Source organism: Sapajus apella, unplaced genomic scaffold (genome assembly GCF_009761245.1).
Source record: "Sapajus apella isolate SASKATOON/1434 unplaced genomic scaffold, GSC_monkey_1.0 scaffold35, whole genome shotgun sequence".
In the NCBI taxonomy this organism is placed as follows: domain Eukaryota; kingdom Metazoa; phylum Chordata; class Mammalia; order Primates; family Cebidae; genus Sapajus; species Sapajus apella.
Genome location: NW_022436975.1, coordinates 16,697,369 through 16,724,175, shown reverse-complemented (window position 1 = coordinate 16,724,175; position 26,807 = coordinate 16,697,369). Strand labels below are relative to the sequence as shown.

The following is a 26,807-nucleotide window of genomic DNA, read 5'->3' as shown; positions in this document are numbered from 1 at the left end:
ATCTTAGAAAATTTGGCAAATATAATTGATGAGGAAGACATTTTAAAAGAAAAGGAAAAACCACAATCCCACCACTTCTAACATTTTGGCCTATAACCTTGGAGGCTACTTTTGGGGTTAGGTAGAGCTTAGATTATGAGATTCACCAGCTAAGTAAGTTGAATTAATCATTTAAAATCTTCCCACAATAAAAAGTGCAGGTCCAGATAGTTTTACCAGTGAACCCTATCACACACCTGTGGAAGAAATTATCCCACTTTTGTACACCAACACTTTCAGAAAATAGAACTGTTAGGAAGCTTTTCCAGCTCATTTTATGGGCAAATATTGCCCCAACACCAAAGTCAGATAAAAACGGTACAAAACAAAACTATAAATCAGAAGGAGGAGGAAAAAAGCAGACTTTTATTTGAAATGCTTTAACCTCCTAGGCAATGCCTGAAGGACTGGTCTTTGCTTTGCCTAACTCAGGTCTCAAGCAGGGAGAAGCAGTGGCTGCTGCTTGGGAAAGTTACTGGGAGACTGGCCCATAGACACTTGGGGTAAGACATTATGGGTGGAGACATATAATAGACCAACAAAGGCCTCAAGGAGAGGTTCATTTGGAAAATAAGACATTAAAAAGCAGCAGTGTACATGGAGAAATTTAAAAAGCCACACAATGGCCCAGCCAAGATGCATGCTCACAAAAGAACTCATAAGATCTTAAGCTTTCTCCTTAAGCTGATCCTAAGACTTAGAACCATAGATCACCTAAGTAGTGAAAAACTTCCCTGACACAGGGACCGTCTGCAAAGACTGGAAGAGGTGTCTGCTTTCTCAGCTGCCCAATTTTCAACAACAACAAAACCCCCACAATGCATATTTCAAAAACCCAGAAAAACATGTCCCTTTCAAAGAAGAAAATGAAGTAGCAGATATCTTTCCTGAAAAAATACAGACATTAGTCTTACTAGATAAATACTTTAAAATAAGTATCTTAAATATGCTGAAAGAGCTAAGGGAAAATGTGAACAGAGAACTAAGGGGAATCAGGAAAACAATATGTAAACAAAATTAATCATCAGCAAAGAGACAGAAATTATAAACTGGAACCAAATTCTGAAGCTGAAAAATACAATAATGAAGTTGAAAAATGTACTAGAGGGGTTCTGCAGTGGATTTGAACAGGCAGAAGAAAGAATCAGTGAACTTGACTATAGGACATGTGAAATTATAAATTCCGAGAAACAGAAATAAAAAGGAATAAAGAAAAGTGAACAGAGTTAAGAAACATATGTGACATCATCAAGCAGACTAATATATGCATTATGGGATTTGCAGAAAGAGAAAAGGGAGACAAGCAGAGAGATTATTAGAAGAAATAATGACAGAACACTCCCCAAATTTATGGAAATCATGTTTAGAAATCTAAGATCAGCTAAATCCAAGTACGACAAACTCAAAGAGACCCAGACCAAGACATGATGACACTGTAGAAAGAAAAAAGAGAGAATTTTGAGAGCAATGAAAGAAAAGCAATTCTACATATATATGGGATCCTCAATGAGATTATTACTCAATTTCTCAACAGAAACCTTGGAGCCAGAAGGCATCTAAGGCATCTGGTTCCCTATAATCTGTTGAGAAAAGTATTTGCAACTGATTTACAGAGAGTTCTGCATTTTATGCTGCAGACAGTAGACAGCTACAACACGGTGGTCCCTCTTTGCGGTGGTTCTAGAGGCAGTAAAGAGAAATATTCCCAGTCTGCAGAACTTGGAGCAGTGTACCTGATTGTTCATTTTGTTTGAAAAGAGGAATAGTTACACGTAGAGGTCTATACTGATTCATAAGTAGTACCTGACTGCTGGGATGGATGGTTTGGACCTTGGAAGGAATATGATTAGAAAACTGGTGACAAAAAGGTCTAGGGAAGGAAAATATGTTGGAAAGATTAAATGGGCACATAATGTGAAGATATTTGCATCTCATGTGAATACTTTCTAAATATTCAAGTTGGCTTTTATATTTCAATGACGTAAAAATCTCCTTTATAAGAGTTTTGCAGTTTTTGTTATTTTTCTCTTAAGTACTTTTCTTTTGCTGCTGAAAGTAATAACATTTCTTTATTTAGGTTTAACCTTTGTTCCCTGTGATCATTAATTTTATGTATCAACTTGGCTAAACTATGATGTTCAGTCATTTGGTCAAATACCAGTCTAGATGTTGCTATGAAGATATTTGTGGATGTGACTGCCATTTATAATCCATTGGTTTTAAGCAGATTACTCTCCATAGGGTGGGTGGGATCTTATCCAAAGAGTTGAAAGTATTAAGAGCAAAGACTCAGGTTTCCTGAGGATGACTCAGTTCCGCCTCAAGACTCCAATGTAGAAACCCTGTGTGAGTTTTCAGCCTGTGGGTCTGCTGTGCAGATTTCAGACTCAAGACTGCAATTTCAGCTCTTAAATTTCCAGACTGCTGGCCTGCCCTACAGATTTCAGACTTGCCAGCCTCCACAAAAACATAAGCCAATTCCTTAAAATAACTCTCTCCCCCATTCTCTCTGTATATACATCCTATGGGTTGTGTTTCTCTGAAGAACCTGATTAATATGCTTCTCAACACAGTAAAGAACACAGTAAACAGCTGAAAAACTCTGGTCTTGAGATGCTGTGTGGTATGACGGAAAATGCATGGTTCTGAAATCACAGAGTAGAGTTCACTGGAGCAAATAACTTAGGGTCTTGTAACCTGATTCCTCATCTGTAGAACCAGGATAAAATTACCTGACTTACATGGCTATTGTGTTGGGTAAAGTTAAACATTGTATGTAGAGTGCCAGTTATGGTTCTTGGTTCACGGGTGCACAGTAGTAATCAACTATGTTGAAGGGGGATGCATTGTTCAGTCATCTACTTAGTGCTCTCAGTGTCATTAAATTATTTAATCAACCTGGGTCTCTTGGATGCTATTAAATGTAATATAGTTATTTTATTTGACACACAGTAACATCACACCAGTATCACCTCCTGGGTAGTTAGATTTATACAGAATTCAAACATTATTTGAGGTTAGTTCTTGCCACTTATCTGTGTAAGGTCTAGGGCAAATTTGTTTCCATGAGTCTACTCTCAATTCAGATACTAATAATTATCTTGTGAGGCTTTCGTGAGAAATAAATGTGATAACATGAGAAAACGTGCTCAGTATAATCCCAAGCATATAGTAGATGCTCAATATATCTACTAGATGTTGTCGGAGTAACGAGGATTTCAAAGGTGAGTTGGATCAGTTGTTGTACTAAAGAGGAGCTTACATCATCTAATGATGACAAAATCCACAAGACCACGTTGGGAGTTACAGTTCTTTTAATAGTAGAAAGCAGACAGGTAGAAAAATATCCACATAGGACGTATAAAGTGTTAGCTAGAGAAAAGAAACAGATGTCATGGGAAGATGATAAAAGGTCTATTTTTGCTTATTTACCGGATTATGTGCATTTGGTATGTGATCTCATCATCAGTGGAAGCTGTGAAGTGCTTTCACAGGCCTGCCACCTTGCCAGTGGCTAGTCATCTCAAATAAGTAGAAGGGTGGGTGCCCTAAGAACTGGGCCAAAGCAACAATTTTGCCAGCAGCGGAGAGCTTTTTCAGGCTTAAGTACCAAAGGCCAGAATGAATTAGAAACAATCAGTTGATGGCGAAAGGCTTGACAGTTTAGTGAGAAATACGACAATAGGAACACTCAAATTACATATCTAGCTTACAAAACAGGTCAAGAGCTCTTTACTTTTTCTGGCTTTGGAAAAATCAAAAACCAACAAACAACGCTTTTGGTAGGGGGCATGCAGTCTACTTTTTTCCTTTGTCTTCTCAATACCATCCTTTCTCACTCTTTTCACCCATACTCTCACTTCTTTCTCAGTCTTTTTTCCCTGTCTCCAGGCCCCCTCCACACTTAGGAATTCTTGGCTCTTCTCTCTTCCCCTCCGGCTCAGGATGGCCCCGGGGCCGCACCTGCCAGGGTAGCGCTCCAGCCCTGCTCCACCGAGGGACTGGCAGTGACGTAGCGGGGAGCATGGTGCCCGCGCGGCCCGCTGACGTCACTGCCGCAGCAGTCCCTAGCGAAGCCCATGACTGGGAATTCAAGGAGGGAAAAGCCGGCGGTGACCCCGCGGTGGGCTGAGAACAGCGAGTGCGCCGCGTACTATGGGTTTCTGGGGTCGGCAGGCCAGAACCGCGCCTCCTGCGCAGGATGAGCCCACCCCATACCCTCAGCGCACTGGAACGCAAGAGTTTAGCGCTCAAGTGGATGCCCCGAAACGGTGGGGCCTCGTGCGCACGCGCCTTGGGTTGCGAGGAGCTAGGGGAGAGAGTTACGGCTGGGAGTGAGGGGAGCTGCCGATGAGATAGATGGAGGAAAACGTTTGTCGGGTGGGGACCCAGACAGAGTTCCAGGGTGCGGAACACAAGTAAGGCTACTGTTGCCCTCGGCCGCTGGCCGTCTCCCTGGGCGCTGCGGCGGCGCGGGGCGCTGGGCCTGTGGCGCAGCGTCGTGACGTCACAGTGGCGGCCGCCCTGGTTGGCGCAAGGTCCGCGGCTGTAAAGTGTGAATTACGCCGGGCTCGCGCCGGCGGCGGAGTGAAGTCAGGCTGTCGGGGAGGGGAGGGGCAGGACTCCGGCGGTGGTGGCGGCGGCCCGAGCTGGACGCGGCTCCTGAGTCCCGCGCGCCCAGGGTCCGGCTGCTGGCTCCAGCCGTCTTGCACCGCTTTGCGCTGTCCGTGCTCCGCTGGAACTCTGCAGTCCGCGTACCTGCTCCTCTCAGCCGAGGAGCCCAGGGGCGGCGGGGTTCCCTTTGCGACTTTGCCTTTGCTGGCCCGGCTTGCACCCCGTCCCCCTCGCCTGGAGCGAGGCGCGCGCTGGTCTTGGTAACTGGCGCCGCGGCTGCCGCAGAGCCTTACCACCGGCGGCCCGAGCGGAGGGCTGGGGTTGGGGAGGCGTGAGCGCGGCTTCCCGGCCCGGGGTCGGCGCCCGCCCGCCCTGCCCCCGCCTTGGCCCGGAGCCCCCGAGCCGCGGCCCCCTCCCAGCCCAGGGGCCGGCGGCCGCGGCAGGGCGGGCGCCGAGCGGAGGCAGGGCGGGTGTATTCAATGGAAGTATGTTACCAGCTGCCGGTACTGCCCCTGGACAGGCCGGTCCCCCAGCACGTCCTCAGCCGCCGAGGAGCCATCAGCTTCAGCTCCAGCTCCGCGCTCTTCGGCTGCCCCAATCCCCGGCAGCTCTCTCAGGTAATCGCCGCCGCCCGGCCCACACTTGGGGGCTTCTTTTGTTTGCCCACACAGCTTCACCTCCGCGACATCCTGCAGCCCGTGCATTGTCCATTGTCTGGGGATTTCTAGCCTGGCCTTTCGATTGGAGAGCCTTTTCTTTGAATCCTCCTGGCGGTCTCCCCTCAGTTCTCCAGCCTCTCCAGAACCCCCCACCCTGGTGGGCTCCGGGATCCTCTCATCAGACCCTCCCCAGGCCCGCCACCTTTCGTGCCTGCAGTTTAAGCCCCAGGAATGATCCCCTCCTCTTTTTCGGTCTGGAAGTTGAGTCTTTCTTCCTTAGTTGTGGCCCCCGAGCACACCTATGCTCCCCCGCCTTGCAGCATACTTGCCCCCCTCCCATACGCACACCTGTACGTGGTTCGCGCCTCTCCTCCCCCGGCTCCCGCGCGCCCCGCGGCGCTCGCCTGGTCCTGCAGGTCCCTCTGAACAATAGGCCTAGATGCCCCGTGGCTGTCGTCTCCCCGACTCCTTCGTTTCTCTGGTTGTGCTATAAGGGGTATCAGAGGAACAGGTCTGCAAAGTTCATAGCCAAGAATCAGTTTTGTTTTTAATTTGATAAGGAGATTTTTAGGAGAGAAACTACTGATGTGCACTCACGGGAAGACTTTGTTTTGAGTGGTCCAATACCAGTTGGTCCTGGGCGTTTTTTTCCTGCGGTGATGCCGTTGGCACAATTCCTTAGTTTTGGGTAATTTTGATTGCCAGACTTAAAACAGAGAGGTAAAAAGAATTTTGTTTTGTTTACACCTGAACTCAGTGCCCTCACTTTCTGCTGCTGCCAGAAGTTATGGCTAATGATCACTTTTTAGATCAAATATGTTTTTCCTATTAGTTAAGATTATCTTTTATGGGAGTATATTTCCTCTCTCCCTTTATATTGTATTTTGAGCAAGGTGTGTGTGTGTGTGTGAGAGAGAGAGATTGCAGGTAGTGTGGACAGCACCTAGTAGAGATTTTGCTTGTAGTGTCTAGTAAATATTAGTCATTTACTTCTTTGCCTGAAGTGTTTGTAGAAGGAGCAAGAGCCTATATTTGGGTTTCTCTCTGAATCAATTTTTTTTTAAACTAAGACTTATTTCACAGCATAAGGTAATGAAGTCAGAGCAGACTTGGAAAAATTACTCTTGTGTCATTTAGAATAATATTACATTGTTATTTATTTTGAAGGTTAGACCTGTGATCTGCCTTTTTAATACCAGTTAAAGCATTTTCAGATTGTAGAATTAATGTTGAGGAGATATTAATGCACTGATGAAGAAGTTTTTAATAGTAGTAGTTAAGGTTTTTAATGATAGTAACTTTTTTCACTTCTAAATATCATTTTACTTCCTCAGATCAGCAGGCACATGACTAATAACTCATTTCCAGTTATGTCTGAATAATAAAGACAATCACTGATTATTTATAAAATTATAAAATGTGAATAAAGTTCTTATGCTCTCTGAGGAGAAAATGAATGAGAAGGAAGATTCCAAGGGATTAAAATGAGACTGATGCCAGGGGTTTTACCTGATTTCTTAATTAATCCACAGAGACCAATTTTAAGCTTCACTTCTTGATTCATTTTCTAGCCTTAGGTTTAAATGGGTAATGGAATTTTAAAAATATGATTGTGGCAGATGAAGCAAATACTGTAGAGTTACACGAAATTTTCCTAACCTTTACAACTTTTTAAAAATTTTCTGAACCCCAAAGTGAAGTATATAGGAACTTCTTAAACTTTGGACAGAAATTTTCCTCAGTTAACACTTTTTCTACTAACATTGTGGTAAAGGTGAACTTAGTGGATGCTGAGATGGATATATTTGTCATTATCAAGATTTTGCTTATTATTTAATAATAAAGCATATGTTGATACTGATTTCTTTAGGCCTAAATGGGAATTTGTAATAGAAAAAAAGGAGACAGAAAACCTTGGAATCCTGCTCAGAGCTTGTAAAATAAATATTTGGTTTAATCAAATGCTTTCTTTACCCTTGAATTTTTAGTTCCTAAGCCTGAAGGTACAGAAGTTATAAAAAGTTTTAACTGGCTTTGTAATCTTAAGAGACGTAGGGAAAAAAAAAAAAAGCTTTTAAAGACATTAAGGAGAATAGTTACAGTTTTTGTACTTTAAGATATGCTTAAAACTGACAATCTTTTCATTTCCTTGTTGTCACCATAGTATTGGAGCCCAGGTCATAGTAGGTACTTAATAAATATCTGTTGAATGAAAGAATAGGTAATGAAATTATCTCTGACTGAGCATCAGTTTTAAATATGAAAACAATATGGGAGCATCAAAGTACAGCACAAATTCATGTATCCAAAACTGGGTTTAGAACTTGTAGCTGCAGACCGTAACAGTTCCAGGAATAAACAGAAAATACTGAGTGACCAAAATTGATTTGGTGGTCATCTCAAAGTCGGTGTGTTTTAGGCAAAATTCTGACACAACTTGATTGCCAAGTAGCAGCAAATTTGAAGTGTGGTGGGAGGCTGCCAGAGTCAGTTCACACTGAGAGCACCAAAAGTTGACAGACACACCAAAGCCAGGGAACAGAAGAAAAACTCTTTGAAGCCACAGCAGCTTTTGCAAGCACCCTGGGACGTTTAGTTCAGGGGCTTAAGTGTTATACGACACAATAATTTTTAGTAAGAATAGTGTTAATAGAGTCTATTTTTAAAAGTTGAAAGATTTGTACTGTTTTATGTTTTTAAAAAAAGATTTTCATGCCAAAGTGTTGGTGCTGAAATGGACAAGCTTGAGTTACCTGGAAAATTCATTTATGTGGAACACCAGCTCTTCTGAGGATGCCAAGTAAATGAGGCATGAATTTTTTGTTTTAAACCGGGACATATACTATTTCAAATGGTTAATATGAGTTTTTTGAATTAGTGAGTGATAAAGAAAGTAGATGAAGTGTGTTGTTTGTCATTTTTGGGTAACCTGTTGTTGATATCTGAGTTTAATGATTTGTCTTTCAGAATAACATTCTTATTTGGAAAAAAAATATTGTGAAGGCAGAAACTGTGTCTTGTTCACCATTGTATTTATGGTGCTTTGCATAGGTAGGTTCTTGGTAGATATGAAAGTTGGGTATATTGATGGGTATACCAAAGCACTGCAGTTGGAATTATTCAGTCAGATTTTCTGTGCACTGGAAGCAAATCTTATATGGGATAGAAATTTGAGTTTTGATTTTTAGAAATCTATCATTAATCCATATTATTTCTAATTGAGCATTTGTCTTTTTTTTTTTTTAAATAAACTATTTCACAAATGTTTACTCATAGAGCAGCTTCTTGTGAGTGAAGTTCCTTGTGTTAAGTGTTGAGAAAATGTAAAGAATTACAGGTTGAACATCCCTAGTCTGAAAATCTAAAATGCCCTAAATGGAAACTTTCTGAGTACCAGCATGAAGACCCAGAGCCTGCTGTTATTTGTTGCTGTTGTTGCACAGCTGATGCAGGTATTCTGGGGATGCTACTTGCTGCTTAGTTACCCAAAGCACATTATTTTCTCACTGTATTAATGTTACGTTGTTTACTGTTAAGTGTTTATGTGTGAATAAGTAGGAGAAAGTGATTGCTTATCACTAGCTTATAAATTCAGAGTCAGAAATGTTGATGCCAAACAAGTACAGATCATCCACATAGGTGACAAGATCGTCCACATGGCTGATGAGACACATTTGCTTCCTAGTGGGTCAGTGTATACAAATCTGTTTCATGCACAAAATTATTTTAAAAATTGTGTAAAATTGCCTTTGGGCTATTGTGTGTAAGGTGTATATAAAATATAAATGAACTTTGTGTTTAAACGTGGGTCCTATCTCCAAGTTACCTCATGATGTATACACACAAATACTCCAAAACCCAAAGAAGTCTGAAATCCAAAACACTTCTGATCCCAAGCATTTTGGATAATTGATACTCAGCCTATAGTAGCTTTTTGTTGATGTTGTTTTAATTGTTTTTAACACTGCCAGCCTAACCAAGTTTTCCATTTTATGCATACCCTTCCATATACACAACCATTTTTCAACTACAGTCATTATTTCCATTCTTTCTTGTCTTTAGCAGTGTTCTTAGCATATGACAAATTATCAAGGTCCTGTGAGTGCCAGAATAGTTCAAACCCCCTTGGATAAAAGTTGGATCCTTCTTCAGGAAATTTACAGAATTGTGATTGAGAAAATCGTAGGATTATATATGGTGTAAGTGTATCAAAGTGTTATGAGACTCAAAGGAATGTACACCTAAATTTCTGGTTTAAATCAGGGCTAGCCTTATGTAATCGTCGAGGCTTGCTTAGGCCAAGGACTGAAGTTAAGCAGTTGTTTCTAGACGAATGGGTGAATGTAGGGGAAGGAGGAGGGAGAATGGCCCACATGGATATGATCAGAGCTGTTCAGTAGAACTTTCTGTGATGATGGAAATGTTTTTGCACTATCCAATAATAGTCACTAGCCTTATGTGGCTAGTGGGCACTTGAAGTGTGGTTAGTGTGACTCAGGAAATGAATTTTTACTTCAGTTTTATTGAAATAGCTGCATATGGCTAGCAGCTATTGTATTGGCAGAGCAGAGGTACAGTCTTAAACTAGGGTGATGTCATGTTGATCTATGAGCAACACGTTCATGAATGTTGAACATTTTGGTTTTTAGGTTTTTGTTGATGTGTGTAAAACTTCGTTTAATAAATGCTTGATAAAGTCTTTAAAATCACTAGGTTGGGTCAAAAGGTAAGAACTTTTTTGACATTCTAAAAAGGATCTATCCTTTGACAATACTAAAATAAATGATCATATCTGTTTCATCTCCAATCATATATTAATAGATATTTTATAAACATTTTGCTACTGAGGTAGATGCAGTGTGGTATAATGAGTTTGTTTTAAATTGCAGTAAGCAAGAGTGTGCTTTCTGAAGTATTTTGCTATTTGGATCTGCTCTTTTGCAAAATTTTATTTGCATATCCTGTGCTCATTTATAAGGGCCCTTGTATACCCAACATCAATATATAAATGTGCATTATTCCAAATTGCTGTTAGCATAATAGTTGCCTCTTTGCAAACTTAGATACAGAAGCTGATACAGGGAATAGTGTGGCCAGTGAGTGGGATACCCCGAGGGAAGTGGTAATATTTATGAGACCTTCCTATCTGTGTACTCCCAAAACACCTATTTTGTTGGAACCTTGGCTTCATTTCTGTTTTCAGAAATGCTTCATACTTTGATTGAAATTGAATACTACCATACTTTAGCTTTCACTTCTGAGCTAATATATGTTTATATTTCAAATACATGCTCAAACATAATGTAAATCCATAGTGTATTTGGAGTGGGAGTGTAGTTCTAATAAGGTGTTCAAATTGTTAGTTTATAGGTTGTCAGGAACATATTTAGTCTAGGGGATGTGATTTATGTGCTGAGATTTTAGTGCTTTGTTGCTATGCCTAGAGTTCCATCAGCTGTACATGCTGTCTACCCAGGAATTCCTTTTTAAATACAAATGTCTGCAAGAGGTAAAATATTAAGCCCTTCACAGAAGTTAGGAAAAGAGGGAGCACACTTTGGGTGGGAAGAGGGAGAAGTGTCATTCATTCTGTTTGAGGCAATTTTCAACTCTTTCTTTTCTCTTCACTTCCCTTCCTTCACAATTGACCAGAGCAGTGTTAGAGAATTGGGTTCTTTTCTGAAGATGGATATAGGGACAAGTTTGGGAAGGGAAGAGAAGAGCTGAAGAAATGGGGAGTGGACAGAACTTAGCTTCCTTCTTGTTTTTGTCTAAAATCATTAGCAGTCATTTAGCTGGACTAAAGACCTAGTAAATTAGATGATGAAGAAGCCTTATTTCAAGCCCTCTTAAGGAATTTAACTTTCTTTGTTTTCTTAATTTTCTTGTTTGACTGTATGGATCACCTTTGTTTATGTGTTTATATAAAATTGATTTCTGATTTTGTTAGAAGTCTCTTGACTAAAGATCTTTTCAGATCCAGACATTCTTAAATTCCCTTTGTTCATGACAAAAAACTCCAGTTCATTTTGAATCTTCTAATTTAAAAATCATTCAAAACTTTTAGATTCTGGTTGTGAAGTTGCTTGTATTTTATGATCAATTCGAATTGAGAGAAAATTTAGACTCTGTTCCCTTCCACATTTAAATGGGTTATTCTTGTCTAAAAGTAACATAGACTTTGTTGATTTTTTTCATATTGTTGTCAAACATGCTTTTCAGAAAGTTATTCACAAATAAGTGATACTTTCGTGTATTTGCATTCAGGTATAAGTGTTCATAGGATCAGCATATGAGGAGAGGAACAACAACTAGATTTGTAGATGAGCCTTCTAAACTTGCAGTGCTTTATTTTGGCTGCTGGTAGGTTCCTTTTATAAGGGACCTGTGCCACTGATTGTATGGTTGACATCAGAAGCATCTCCTGCTTTTAATTTTCTTTGAGTAGCAATTTTGGATCACTGCTCCATGCCTCCACCTGCTGGTAGGGATGGCTCTTCATTTTCAAAAAGTGATGGCTAAAAGGGCAATGGAGAAGACCAAGGCAAATCAGGGTAGAATTTGGGGGAGAAAGTCAGTTGTTAACTGGATAACTAAATTTCAGCAAAGCCTGCTTTACTCCTCAGAATTTTGAGGAGAACAAACTGTAACTTAGGACCATATAAAGTACTTGGCAAATAGTGCTTAATAAAGATACAGTAGTTTTGCTTTAGTAATGATTACAATGAGAGCTGACCCATGAACAGTGCAGGCTCCAACTCCCCGTGCAGTCAAAAATCCACGTATAACTTTTGACTCCCCAAAAACTTTACTAATAGGCTACTCTTGGTGAGAAGCCTTACTAGTAAACAGTTTATTAACACAAATTTTGTGTGTGTATTATATCCTGTCTAACAATAAAGTAAGCTAGAGAAAAGAAAATGTTATTAAGAACGTCAGAAGAAAGAGAAATATATTTGCTATTAAGGGGAGGTGGATCATTGTAAAGGTCTTTATGAACCTTGTCATCTTCATGTTGAATAGGCTGAGGAGGAAGAGGAGGGATTGGCCTCTCTTAGGGGTGATGCTTTGCAAGTTTTTTTAAATTTTCATAAATCTTCACAAAATTTCCCAGTTTATTTCTTGAAAAAATATCTGCTTGTAAGTGGACCATGGCAGTTCAAACCTGTGTTGAATTATCAAGTATATTTGTTTCTGTTTTTGGAGTAACTCCTATATGGCAGATATTTTTAATTGGTGAGGTTTTTTTGTTGTTGTTTTGAGACAGGGTCTTACTCTGTCACCCAGGCTAGAGTGCAATGGCAGTATCTCAGCTCACTGCAACCTTTGCATCCTGGCTTTAAATGACCCTCCTGAGTAACTGGGACAACAGGCATGCCCCACCCTGCCTGGCTAATTTTTTTATTTTTAGTAGAGATGGGATTTTGCCATGCTGCCCGGTCTGATCTCGAACTCCAGGACTCAAGTGATCTGCCCATCTTGGCCTCCCAAAGTGCTGGGATTGTAAACATGAGCCACTGTGCCTGGCCCAATTGGTGTTTTTCATCTTTACAAAAACTCTGTATGAGATAAGTAGTATTACTCCTGTTTTTCCAAAGAATAAACTGAGTTTCCAGACATTAAGTTGCTCAAGGTATAATATGAACTTCCAGAAAGGCCTATTGTGCTCCAAGACCTTCACTTTTAATCTGGCCTGCCTAATCAGGGAAGATGAGTGGATTGCAGTTAGAATTTTTAGTTTACAAATTATAAATTTTGTCTCATGGATGTGGATAAAGAAAACAAATTTGATTATTTGATGTGATTATTTGAAGTGATAACTTTAATTCTGATCTTTTCAAATCATATCTGGAGTATTTTGTTCTAAATGCCATGTTCTAGGAGGATATAACTCAGCTACATTGTTCTCTGAAAATAATGAACAGGTTGGTAAGGTGATTTGAAACCATTTCTCTGGAGAAAAATGTCTCAGATTTTAGCCAGCAGGGGTAGGGATGGAGATGGAGAGTTGGTGAGAGGTGACAGAGTATTGCTGTCTTCCAGGATTTAAAGGACTGCTATGTGAATAAAAGGAAGAAGAGGGTGAATACGTTACAGATTTTGATTGGTTATGTGTTCTTGATTGCTGTACACTGTTCCTTCTTTGTGTTAAGCAGCCTGTAATTTAGAGAAGATGTAAGCTTAAAGCTGTCATTTGTCCAAGGTAGCACAATTAAGTAGTGGAAATGACTCTAGGTCATGCAGACTCTGAAGCCCATGTATTCCCTTCTACTTCTTTTACCGCATGGAAAAAGGACGTTACCTCAGAGGGTAAAATAAGTACCAATAGCTAGGAACAGTAGGGAAATAAGGAGATCTTGTGTTCAACCATACTAGTAATCAAAGAAATACATACTTAAAAATGTGGTACTGACAGGGCATTGGTGGCTCATGCCTACAATCCCAACACTTGCGGGAGGCTTAGGTGGGAGGGTTGCTTGAATTCAGGAGTTTGAGACCAGCATAGGCAACACAGAGAGATCCTGTCTCTACAAAAAAAAAAATTTAAATAGCCAGGCATGGTGGCATGTGCTTGTAGTCCCAGCTAAACTGGAGGCTGAGGTGGGAGAATCTTCCGAGCCTGGGAGGTCATGGCTGCAGTGAGTTGTGATTGTACCACTACACTGCAGTTTGGAGAACAGAGCCAGACCCTGTTTCAAAAAAAAAAAGAAAGAAAGAAAGAAAGAAAAGAAAAATAATGTGATACCTTTTTTGTTTTCAGATTGACACATTTTAGAAAGTGAGTTTATAGCTTGAAGGTTACTCTTACACAATGCTAGTAAGATTTTAAAAATTAATACTAAAATTAGTATTTTTGCTTAATAATTTGCTTTTAGGGATCTATTCTGAGCACATGACTAAAATGTAGATAACAGTCTTCAAGTTTATTCATCCCATTATCATTGTCAAAAATTGGAAACAAATACTTTACAAATGATTAAATAGATTATAGTATCATGTAGTGTAGTATTTTTCATTATTTCTGTATTATGTTACCACTGAAATGCCTTGAAGAATTTAAAGAATATATAAAAATATAGCTTATAAATGGCTCAGTGGATTCTAGTATTTATTATTTCTATATTGTGTCCCCACTAAAATGATTTGAAGAATTTGAAGAATCTTTAATCACGTGGCAGAAATGCTAGCAAGATAATTAAGTAAAGAAAAAAACCCAGAGTATCTGCAGATTATCTTAATTTTGTTTAAAAAATAAGTCACAAAATACATGTATACCTATATACCATGCAAGCTTGCCAAAAAATAAAAAAGAAAGCTAGATGTATCCCAAAATGCTAACTGAAGCTATCTCTAGGTGATGACATTGCAAGTAATTTTTAACTTCTCTAGAATTGTATGTAATTTTATTGATATTATTGTAGTAATGAGAATCTCTTTTTTAACCAAATTAATTTAAGACTAATAAGTCAAGTGAGTTGTATTTGGACCCAGATCTTTGGGAAAGCTGTTCATACAGGGTGGGGCAACTCATGAGATTACAAATCCTCAATCAGTGACTGTTAAGACAACAGCTTGAAAGATATTTAGATAAGGATAGTGTCAAGGGATTGACTGATTTCTTCCACTTTTATGATTCTGTGATTTTTTTGTAACTAATTTTTATTCGTGACAGGTACACTTGCATAGCTCTAATTATTGTAAAGTAGTTTTACTTTACTTTTTTTTTTTCCCCTTTATTTATTTTATTGCATTTTAGGTTTTGGGGTACATATGAAGAACATGCAAAATTGTTGCATGGAACACACGTGGCAGTGTGATTTGCTGCCTTCCTCCCCATCACCTACATCTGGCATTTCTCCCCTTGCTGTCTCTCCCCAGCTCCCCACCCCCCACCGTCCCTCCCCTATTTCCCCCCAACTGACCCCAGTGTGTAGTCCTCCCCTCCCTGTGTCCATGTGTTCTCATTGTTCAACACCCGCCTATGAGTGAGAACATGGGAGATCCTGGGAGGTAAAATCAAGTTTTGAAGAAGAGCTGTTTGATGACAGCAAATCAGTTCCTAGAACCTAACTCCTCCCAACTTTCCCTTCCTTCCACTACTGCCATTGTTAAAGAAGGAAGAGAGAGAAAGTTAAGAGTTAGGTCCTAGGAACTGATTTTTTTAGGAGGGTAAAAAGTATTCCTACTTTTTTAGTTGGGGAAGACCAGGTAGATCATGAAGCTACTAACAAAAATGCAAATAGGAAGAAGAGGCAGGTTTGTTTTTCTTTCTTCTCTCTTTTTACAAATCTGTGTATTTGTAGAGGGGGTAGATAAATTTAGTTTAAATATGTAGAGTTCAAGTGTCAGAACATCCAGCTGAGGATGTCCAGGAGGAAGGTTAGGACTAATGATATATTCTGACCTTTAGTATAAGGGTTTTAAAACATTTTGCTCATATATCCGTTCAAAGATCTTGAAAAACAAAAAACTACCCTCTCCACATCTTGAGTTTTTCATCTAAGTTTTAATGTTTGTAAATGATGTAATTTCTGGTGTGTTCAAATCACAATTTTTAATGTGTATGAGAGAATTTGTAACCATTCATTAAAAAATATATGAACAAGCAATTTTGGCAGAATTTTTACAGTCTTTTTTCTCTTTGAACTCTTTTTTTGTTTTATTTTCTCTACATACTATTATTCTTTTATGCTGGAAAGCATTTTTACCAATCATGTTACATTTTTCCTCAACAAAAGGAAATTCATTTATGAATTTAGTCGATGTAAATAAAAAGTGCTTTATTTTAGTGGTCATTCAGTTCTGAGTTCTGCGGACACAGTTATAAAAATAAGAAAATTGTGTATGTCCATAGTGCTCTGTGTCAGATTTATTTTGGATTGATTTGTCAGTTCAGTAGTGGCCAGTAGACAATCAAAACAACATGTTAATTACAAACTTTAGTAAATATTAAATAAAGTATTGTCAGAAATGCATTTTCAGTGGGATAGATGGGGCTGATTTATTTCAATTATTTTGTCTATCCATTTATAAATATTATCATTAGAAAAGATGGGGTTCTGCTTGATTCTGTTCCTTTTTTACTTTAATATTTGAAAGTATTGAGAAACCTCACTTATGAATTTAGTAGATGGCCATTACAAAGTGCTTTATATTAGTAGCATCACCCATTGTTCTGGGTTGTATGCATAAAACAACAAAATAATCCATAGTCAAAATTATTTGTAATGCTTTGTCAGGTAGCAGCTGGATTTGATTCTCCTTTCATTTTCATGGAAGTGGTGACACCTTGATTTGAAAAAGGACCCTGGACTTACAATAAATGTTAAAAAGAAAAAAGAAAAGGAAAAGGTTTCAGTGTTTTTAGAGTAATTAGCTTTCTCAACATCAGTATATTGAAATGTCCTTTTAGGCCACCTGGTTGTTTTTAGATCAAAGACAGTACTCCAGAAAGTGTGAGAGTTACAGTTTTCTTTTATGAAGTGGCAGAGGGGAAAGAGGTAAAGGGAAAGAGGAGGTGTAAGTAAAGGAAAATGGACATGCTGTGTCAGCAAAATCGTTGTAGAAAACTGTACAGATGGAAATTGAGAACATAATCATCAATTCTCTTGAAATATCCATGTTCATACACTTCCAAGGGGTATGCATGACCCAATTTGTAGACTGGTGGTTTACTATTCCCTTTGTTACTTGTTGCTACCTTGTTGCTATGTTTTACTATTCTTTATAGCTATACAGAAATAATACCTTATACATCTGTCATCATTTTTCTTGGTTTTTGATTGCTACTAGTTCTGGGTTTCCGTACTTCCTCACTCTATGGAATTGGAATATCAGTGCGGGAAAGGGACTTTATAAATAATTCCATTCTCAACATTTTAGAAATTTAGCAGCTGAGGCTCAGAAGATTAAGTGATTTGTCCCAGATCACACAGTAAGAAAATGGTGAAGTTAAGTCTTTAAATTTAGTTCTTCCAACATTTAACCTGTTGCTTTTCTCACTATATATTCTGCTTCCTTATAAAAGGATTGAGCTGTAGGAGTTCTTTCAGTTACGGTCATTCTTTAACAGACATTATTTGGGTGGCATATCTTCTTTAATACATTAAAGCCATCTGCTTATGGCCCAGTCATCATTTGAAAAAGTTAAGACTACAAACACAGTCAGTTCTAAAAATATCTAAGTTACTTTTAATTAACACATAATTGGAGATAAAGCAAAGCGATTATCAAAAGTAGAACGGGTCATTTGGGAAGATAGCACTTGATTTGTTGAAAGGTGATTTATATGCAACTTAACCTTTTATGAAGAAAGACGTATCTCACTTGCCTTTAAAAATTAACTTATGAGTGAAGCCTTTTTCACCTTGGGAAACAAAAGTTAATATTCATACCATACAAAGAGCTCTCTCTTGAGCACTGTATGTATTTACTTACTATGTATGAAATGGTGAGTAGTGGAATTTTTTAGTAATTTAAATTTTTAAAAATTTTACTTTTTGTGTGAATTCTTCATAGTGAATATATATTTTAAGAGAAACAATGAGGTTATTCTAAAAAGTTAAAATGAAAAGATTCTTTACTTTTAACAAGGATAATATAATCAAATCCCTAGGAATATAAGACTATTCAGTAGAAAATTAGCAGAAGACTCAAGCAGTTCCAAGAGGAAATATAAATGTAGCAAAACATGTATAGCTTCTCTAGTAATAAAGGAAATGCAAACAAAAGTTGGTTTGGCTTTGTTTTGTTTTGGCAGAAGATACTTTCATATTGGTGAACACTGACAAAATCCACTGTTGGGAAGGATGTAAGAAAATGGAAAATCTTGTATATGGAATTGGAGTATCATTTGAGTCAACCTTTTGAGAAGACAGAGGTCTATGCTATACAAATGAAAATTTTAAATGTGACTACTGTCCTTTCTGCAGTCCTGGAATTTGTCCAAAGGGGCAATTGCAAAACTTTGCTAAGATATATGTATATAGATTTTTGGTAACAATTTGCAATATTGGTAATGATACGTATTTTAATTCATTTCAGTGCTTATTAGTGGGAGATTGGTTAAATTATGGTATTTTAATTCAGCAAAAAACTCTGTATCCAATAAAATGATGCCATATAGCCACATTTGTCATAAAAGATATACTTAACAATTTTGGGGAAAAAAAGTAGTCTGAAGTTACTCTTTGGACACATTCCCATTTTGCTGAAGACCTGACCCCCCACCTTTACGGCTGTTGTATATGTGGCCAGCAAACAGGAATCCTGTTTACCCTGTTTGCTGCCGTGCCCCTAATGTGCAGCTTTCTACATCTGTGTTTGTGCCTAAAGTCATAGAAGATGTTATATACCAATATATGAAAACATCCAGATCTGGAAGTTTATTCAGTATAATGTTAACAGTGGCTCTCTTTGGGTAGTGGGATTCCTGATCATTTTTACTATCTTTGTACTTTTGTGATCTAAAAAAGAAAAGAAAATATATCCATTTCAGAAATCAGCAAAGCTATTTTTGAAACCTTTCCATTAAAAAAGTAACATGTCTATTAGAGTATCATGTAAGTGGAATTTTTAAACTATGAAGAGACTGATGTCTAGTTAATAATTTAATAAGTTACAAGTATGTGAGTTGGAAGTGGGTTATTCACTGCCATATCCCTGTATGCCTGGTACATAGAAAGTGTTCAGAGGTATAGTCTGTTAAAATGAAAGCGGAGTCATGTGTCACTTAATGATGAGGATATATACTGAGAAATGCATGTAGGCGATTTCATCGTTGTATAAACATGAGATTTACACCAATCTAGATACCACACATCTGGGCTATGTGGTATAGCCTATTGCTTTTAGGCTACAAACCTGTACCACATGTTACTATACTGCATAGGCAGTTGTAACACAATGTTATTTGGAGTATTTGTGTATTTAAACATAGAAAAGATATAGTAAAAATAGAGTATTACAATTTTATGGGTCCACTTTCATACATGCTGTTCATTATTGAACAGAATGGGGTTATTTGGCATATGACTGTATAGTGTTATAATGTTTGGAGGAATACGCTACATTCTTAATGAAAAATGAAGGAAATTCAAGTGAGTGTGATGGTGGATAGTTTACAAAAAACATTCTACCTACGTCAAAGCTGAGAAAGTAAATGTTCTATCATTTAAATTTACTAAAATATTTGAGGGTTCTAGATGCATAACACATATTTGTAAAATCTAAAAAGTTGTCAAGAAAATTTATGGCTTAGGATCATAGACTATTACTATTACAAGAGACTATAAAGTTCCCATAACACACAGTTCAGTAGGCTGAAACTAGAGAGGTTAAAGGGCACACAAAAGCAATATAGAAATCTCTCCTGTTGAATATTCCTGATTTTGACTATTGAGCCTTATGGAATACTTTCGGAGTCGGAAGATTACCACTTTATACAGGCTGTGCATTGTGGTGTTTAATGGTGTAGTGGAGTTGAATGGTGTTTACCCACAATTCTTGCTCACCAGGAATCTCAGAATGTGACCTTATTTGGAGTAAGAGTCTTTGCAGATGTAGTTAAGATGAGAGTATATGGGATTATGGCAGTCCCTAAATTCAAAGAGCAGTATCTCTGGAGTCACAGAAACTCAGACACACTCAAGGAAGCAAATCCTGTGAAGATGGAGGCAGGAGTGATGTAGCCACCAGCCAAGAACGCCAAGGATTTGCTGGGAGACCTCAGCAAGTAGAAAGAGACAAGGACGATTCTCCTCTAAAGTCTTCAGAGGGAACATGGTCCTGCTGACTCCTTGATTTTGGACCTTCAGCTTCCAGAACTCTGAAAGAATATATTTCTATTGTTTTAAGCTACCCGATTTATGGTACTATGATAAAACCCTAGGAAACTATTACAGATGACTTTGACTGTTTCAAATTTACTTGTTCATTCTTTCAATTAAATTTACTGAGCACTTATTGTATGCCAGGCACTTTGCTAGGTGTTAAAAAGATATAGAAGACATTGTTCCTGCCTTCATTCTTGGGATGTGACCCAGTAGAAAAAGCAGCTTTGTAAATAGACAATTGCAATATGTTTTAATACATGTTCTCATTAGAATGGTGTATGAAGTTAAGTGATGACACCTGAAGCTGGGAGAACCAGGGAAGTTTTTACGAAGTGACATCTTTGTGTTTGGTTTGAAAGATAGAGTTGAAATCAGCCTCCATGGGAATTCTCTTTTATTCTGCCACTGCAGTGCTGTCAGTCCTATCTAGTTCAAAGCATGTATAGTCAGTTGCAGTAGCCTCCTGTCACTAGAATTCTACTTCCACAATTTGGTTGAAGTAATTTTTAAGATGCAGTAAGATCATGTCAGTCTGTTGAAAACATCAGTGTGTTCTCATCACAGTTAAATAAAATTCAAACTCCTTTTCATGATGTAACACCATGTGATCTGGTCCCTGCTACCCCTTCAGTCTGTTGTCCTTTCATATTCCTGCTGTTTGTGAACATGCCAGCTTTGTTCTCATCCTTGTCTTGGCACTGGCTGTTTCCTCGGACTCAAGCTCTTCCAGTTGTTCCATGTCATTCAAGGATCAGCCTAGTCTTTGCAGAGGAGCCTTCCTTGATCATCCTATTCAAAACAGTGCCCATCGTCCATCTATCTCATCACCCATTACACTTTTTTATTTATGACACGCTACACTAATTTGATTTGTATGTTTCTACCTGGCATCCACTTCCACCTCACCCTCCACCTTCACTGCCGTTGAATATGTGGTCAGCAAACAGGAGTCCTGTTTACCCTGTTCACTGCTGTGTCCCTAATGTGCATCACATAGTAAATGTTCTTTACAAAAGAATGAAGAAAAACTTACTCATTTAGTCTATTGCTTACCATGTCAGAACATATGTCACCATAACTTTGCTTTGGATGCCTCCCAAATTGTATTCTTTCCACCTACCTCCTCCAAGATTCCACCTTCATCTTTATACCCTTTCTGAATTGCCCTTTGTAATACTGGAACTATCTTAATCTCTAAATATATAAATATAATATATGCAAGTCTTATTTAAGAATGCAGTGAGGTTTAGAAAAGTGAGGTGCCCAAAGTAACACAACTATAAGTGGTATTTCTAGGATTTAAACTTAGATCTCTCTCTAACTAAAGCTCCTCTGCTGTGCTGGTGTGGAGGCTGATGTTTTTGGTAAGTGGGAGGTATAAATCTAGAATTAGAATAGGAGCCCTGTCCATTGGAATAGAAATAGCTAACATTCATTATTTGTTTCTATAAGAAGAACTGGGTAATGTTTGCTAAAAGGAGCTTTAAAAAGTAACTTCAGTTTTTTTTGGACTAAAGTTAATGTATGCTTGTTAAAAATACATGGAATATATGAAAAAAATATAAAGAAGAAAGTAAGCAGTATCCATAGTTCTTCCACCCAAAGATAATTATCACTTTTAACATTTTAGAATATTTCAATCAACTATTTTTTGTGCAGAAATATTGTGATAGTCATTTTTATACATGAATATTGAATTTTGAAATAATTTCCTAGTGTAATTACTAGATCAAAGCATACTGTGAACTTTGTTTCCAGAAAGATGATGCCAGTTTATATTTCCAATATATTTAGTTTCCATTTCTGGAATTTTTGTTGATATTAAACTTAAAATATATGTTTATTATTAATCACCTGCTCTACCCATAGGCATACCTCAGAGATATTGTGGGTTCAGACCATCACAATAAAGCTAATATCACAATAAGGCAACTCATGTGAATCTTTTGGTTTCCCCATGCATATAAAAGTTACGTTTGCACTATACTGAAATCTGTTAAGTGGGCAGTAGCATTATGTCTAATAAAAACAATGTACACAATTTAATTTAAAAATAAGTTATTGCTAAAAAAAAAAAAAAAAAAAAAAAGGCTAACAATCATCTGAACCTTCATCAAGTTGTAATCTTTCTGCCTGTCAAGGGTCTTACCACAGTTGATGGCTGCTGACTGATCAGGGTGGGGGTTGCTAAAGGTTGGGTAGATATGGCAATTTCTTAAAATAAGACAACAGTGACATTTGCTGCATGGATGGACTTTCACCTTCATAAAAGATTTTTCTGTAGCATCTGATGCTGTTTAATAGCATTTTATCCACAGGTAAAACCTCTTTGAAAATTGGAGTCAATCCTCTCAAACCCTGCTTTATCAACCAAGTTTATGTAACATTCTGAGTTCTTTGTTGTCATTTCGGCAGTGTTCACAGCATCTTCACCAGGAGTTAATTTCAACTCTGGAAACCACTTCCTTTGCTCATCAATAAGAAGGAATTCCTCGTTAAGTTTGAGTCTTATATGGATAAGGTTCATGGCACCTCAGACAATTACAATAGTATCATTAAAGATCACTATCACAGATCACCGTAACAAATATTATAATTTAAAAGTTTGAAATACTGTGATAAGTATCAAAATGTGACATAGAAGTGAGCAGATGCAGTTAGGAAAATGGTGCCAGTAGACTTGCTAGGTGCAGAGTTGCCACAAACTTTCATTTTGTAAGAAAAAAAAAAATCAGTATCTGAAAAGCACAGTAAAGCGAGGTATGCCTGTATCTTCTGTGAGTTATTTCTATTGGCTCTTGTTTTTCTGTTGTCAACTTAATATATTTTATATCATTTTTTGAATTATTTTCTATTGAGAATGAACATTTTGTCATATTTGTGGCAAACTTCCCATTTTTTTTGCCTTATTTTTAATGTTCAACCTGTACTGCCAAATCTTAGCTAGTAAGTCTTTAGTTGCTGTAATGATGTAATAATAGGAGTGAGTTTATTATTATTATAAGTTTTCAGTATTTTATAAATCTCCCACATGTAAACTTTTTGTCTTCAGTATACTAGTTTGATAAAGATCTTAATATGTTGCATTAGCTAATTGTCAGTAATTATGACTAGTTATCTTTTTATATTTTTAATATATGGTAAAAGAAAGGTGACAAGATAAATATTTTTCTAGAACTGAGAATGTGGAATGGGAGGAAAAAATGTTGATGCATGTAGCTGAATGTACTACAGACGCACTGTTAGTGTTAAAGCGGTTGGCACACATAATCTCCCTCTAAATCAAGTACTTTTAATTTTGTGGTGCTTCTCGTTATAGTAAGAAAAATGGAAAATAAGACCCATTTTAGATAGCTTTTCTAACTCTTTTAAGTGTTTAAGGACAATTTATATCTTACAAACATTTAAAAGAATTTTTAAATATTAATATACAAGAGGACAATTTGAAGGTAAGAGCAGAATGTAGATTACCTGAGATCTGTAGAAACATTTTTAAGTTTAATGTTTTCTTTGTCTCACAATGAAAGTTCTCCAAATTCATTTTTGGAGAAAAACTTTCTAGAAGTGACTCTGAGGATTTTTGTGGTTGGCCTCAGCTTATTTCTATTTGAGGTGTGGTTTTTAAAACTTTATCCACTCTCTTCTCCCCATCAGTGGTATTTTTAAATGTCTTTATTTTAATGCTAGGACACCTTAGAGCAGGATTCAAGTGGGCCGTGCAAGAAGAACCACTGGAAATAGAGAAATAAAACTTAAGGATTTTACTTGTATTTATTTTTAACTTTAATTTTTTTTGATCCAAGTTTTATTTATGTTCCATAGAGTGTTTGTATGTGTAGATAGATAATAGATAAGATAATAAATGCATTAAAATTTTGGAGACTACTGCCTCAGAGAATCTGTTAATTACTATGAATTATTTCCACCTCCTCCAAAAATGGGAGTTGGGGAGGCTATGCAGAAATGTTTGTAACACTTCAAAGGGTTCTTGGAATTCACTCATCATACCCCTAGGATACCCCTAGGATACATGTATCCCTAACTTTCTTTGTATTCTGAGTCCAGTTGCCCTCAGCTTTTTCTCTTCTGATTTATTTGACTTTATTAACCAACTCTGTTTTCAGCCCTTAAGGTTACCGCCTAGTGTTAACTCTTAGCACAGCTGACCTTGTCCACTGATCTGTTGTGACTTCATTGTGTTTGGTTAGAATATGTGCTTAAGAGTGGACACTGTTGGCCAGCCACAGTGGCTCATGCCTGTAATCCCAGCATTTTGGGAGGCCGAGGCGGGTGGATCACCTGAGGTCAGGAGTTCAAGACCAGCCTGGCCAACATGGTGACACCCCATCTGTACTAAAAATACAAAAAATTTGCCGGGTAAAGTGGCATGCACAAGAATTGCTTAAGGCCGGGAGGTAGAGGTTGCAGTTGGCTGAGATCATGCCATTGTACTCCAGCCTGGGCTAAAAGAGCGAAACTCTGTTTCCAAAAAAAAAAAAAAGAAAAGAAAAGAAAAAAAAACAACGGACACTGTTTATTTCACTTTCATAAGCCCAGTGCTTTACACAAGGTAGATATTCAGCAAATGTAGAAAGTGAATCAAACCGTTATCAAGTCCTGTCAGTGACTCAGTCCTATGGAGAGTCCAGCTGTCTGTTCTACCCACATTTCTTCCTTTTTCCCCTACAATGCCACCCCTTCTCTGCCATAGCATTCAGTCATTTCTGTTTTAAAGCACTATGTGCTGCCTCAAGGTGGCTACTGTTTTTTCTTAGAATGATGACAAGGCGTTTCTGGAGAGCTTCTTGAAGTGGTATAGCATTCACAGTCTCTCATATAAAGCTGATGGATGGCAAGGTCGGAATGAGAGGCAGGTTTCCAGCCCTTAAAGGCTTCACAAAGGTCTCTGGATTTCTCCTGGGACCTTGTTTCTTCCAATAGATTGGTCCCTGTAGTGGGTTGACTATAGGCAGCCCTTATCTTCAGTAATCTGTGGTACATAACCCCAGGTCAACGTACCTTCTTTGTTTTCAGCATAAAAATATGGAACTAGATAGCACTAAGCCAAAAGGGAATGGTTATAAAATTCTGCTTTTTAAGAACTGGATCAGCTCATTCAGGTATGATACCATTGGTGTCCAGTAGAAATATACTGTGGGCCATATATATAATTTTAATTTGTAGCCATATTTTAAAAAGTAAAACAGATGAAATTAATTTTATTAAACCCACTAGATGTAAAGCTCTATCAGTTTAACATGTAATCAAAATTACAAAGATGTTGATGTATTTTACAGTTTTTAGATAAGTTCAAAATTCAGTGTGTATTGTCTACTGGGAACATACACATCAATTCTGACTATCACCATTTCAAGTATTCTGTAGCTATAGAGGGCTAGTGATTCTAATTGGACAGCACAGCTCTAAACATGGACATTTTATGGTACATATTGCTAGGAAGTCAGGGGTACCATTTTTATAATTAGACACATTTGTAGCAATATATTATAGGGTTATATATTTTTCCTCCTCTTCAAATCTTGATTATTGGGAAATATCAAGATACTATATATAAATTGGCTACATTTTTAGAGGGATTATGTAGTTTCAAATATGAGAGGGCAGCAAAGTTTTTACATTTATTTTGCTTTCTTTGGGTTGGGCTGTTTTAGTTTCTTGGTTTTTGGGAGTAGGGAATTTCAATCTTAAATTGCTATTTTATGAGAAGCTATGCTTTTCACAGTGGGAACAGCTCTCATCCTTCTTTAGACAGATTATTAGGTTGAGGGAAGTTTCATAAAGCTTTTCAGGTCTAGTTCTCGTATCTCCTTGCGTTGAGGCATTATTTTCTCTTAAAAAATCATATGAAAGATTAAAAGTTTTAAAAAAAAAAACGTACAAAAGGTTGGTTTAGTTATATGGAGTTAGTCTTACTGGTTAAGGCTACTGGCTAGTGCCCTTGAGAAATATAAGTAGATAATTCTTCACTTATTGAAGAACGCAAATGACATTGGGTTGCAGACCAAGCACCTTGGCTTTGGAACATTGGCTAGAGGACCCATGTTTTATAATCTGAAAGTGGATAGGATAAAAGTTTCTTAAATCTGTTTTGGAACTTAAATCTGTTCACTGTTTTATTATTTATATCTTCAGTTGTTTAAATCAACAATTTTAGCTAGATATGGTGGCTCACGCCTATAATCCCAGCATTTTGGGAGGCTGAAGCAGGCAGATCACCTGAGGTCAGGAGTTCGAGATCAGCCTGGCCAACATGGTGAAACCCTGTCTCTACTAAAAATGGAAAAATTAGCCAGGCATGGTGGCATGCATGCGCCTGTAGTCCCAGCTACTTGGGAGGCTGAGGCAGGAGAATCGCTTGAACACAGGAGGCAGAGTTTGCAGTGAGCTAAGATCATGCCACTGCATTCCACCCTGGGCAATGGAGCGAGACTCCATCTCAAAAAACAAAAACAAATTCAACTTTTATAATTGTCAAAGTAATTTAGACAGTATTACTGAAAGTTTGATAAAGAATACTTCATAATTCTATGACCAAATACTATTTTTATGTATTTCCTATGTTTATATACATATACATATTTTAAGGTAGTTTTGATCATTTGGTACATTTAATTTTACAGCTTTGGGGGATATCATACTT

General features: G+C 37.8%; 1 protein-coding gene across 2 annotated transcripts in view; it reads left to right on the top strand.

Annotated features, from left to right (window-relative positions):
* The first annotated feature begins 5,074 nt into the window (after window positions 1-5,074).
* Window positions 5,075-26,807, top strand: part of PDE7A (phosphodiesterase 7A) — a 122,563-nt gene continuing 100,830 nt past the window's right edge. For both annotated transcript variants that reach the window (XR_004274453.1, XM_032296216.1), the window contains exon 1: window positions 5,075-5,270. Coding sequence is in view for 1 of the 2 variants with exons in the window: in XM_032296216.1 (XP_032152107.1) it covers window positions 5,133-5,270 (138 nt within the window). In the remaining variant the exon portion in view is untranslated. The remainder of the gene's footprint in view (window positions 5,271-26,807) is intronic.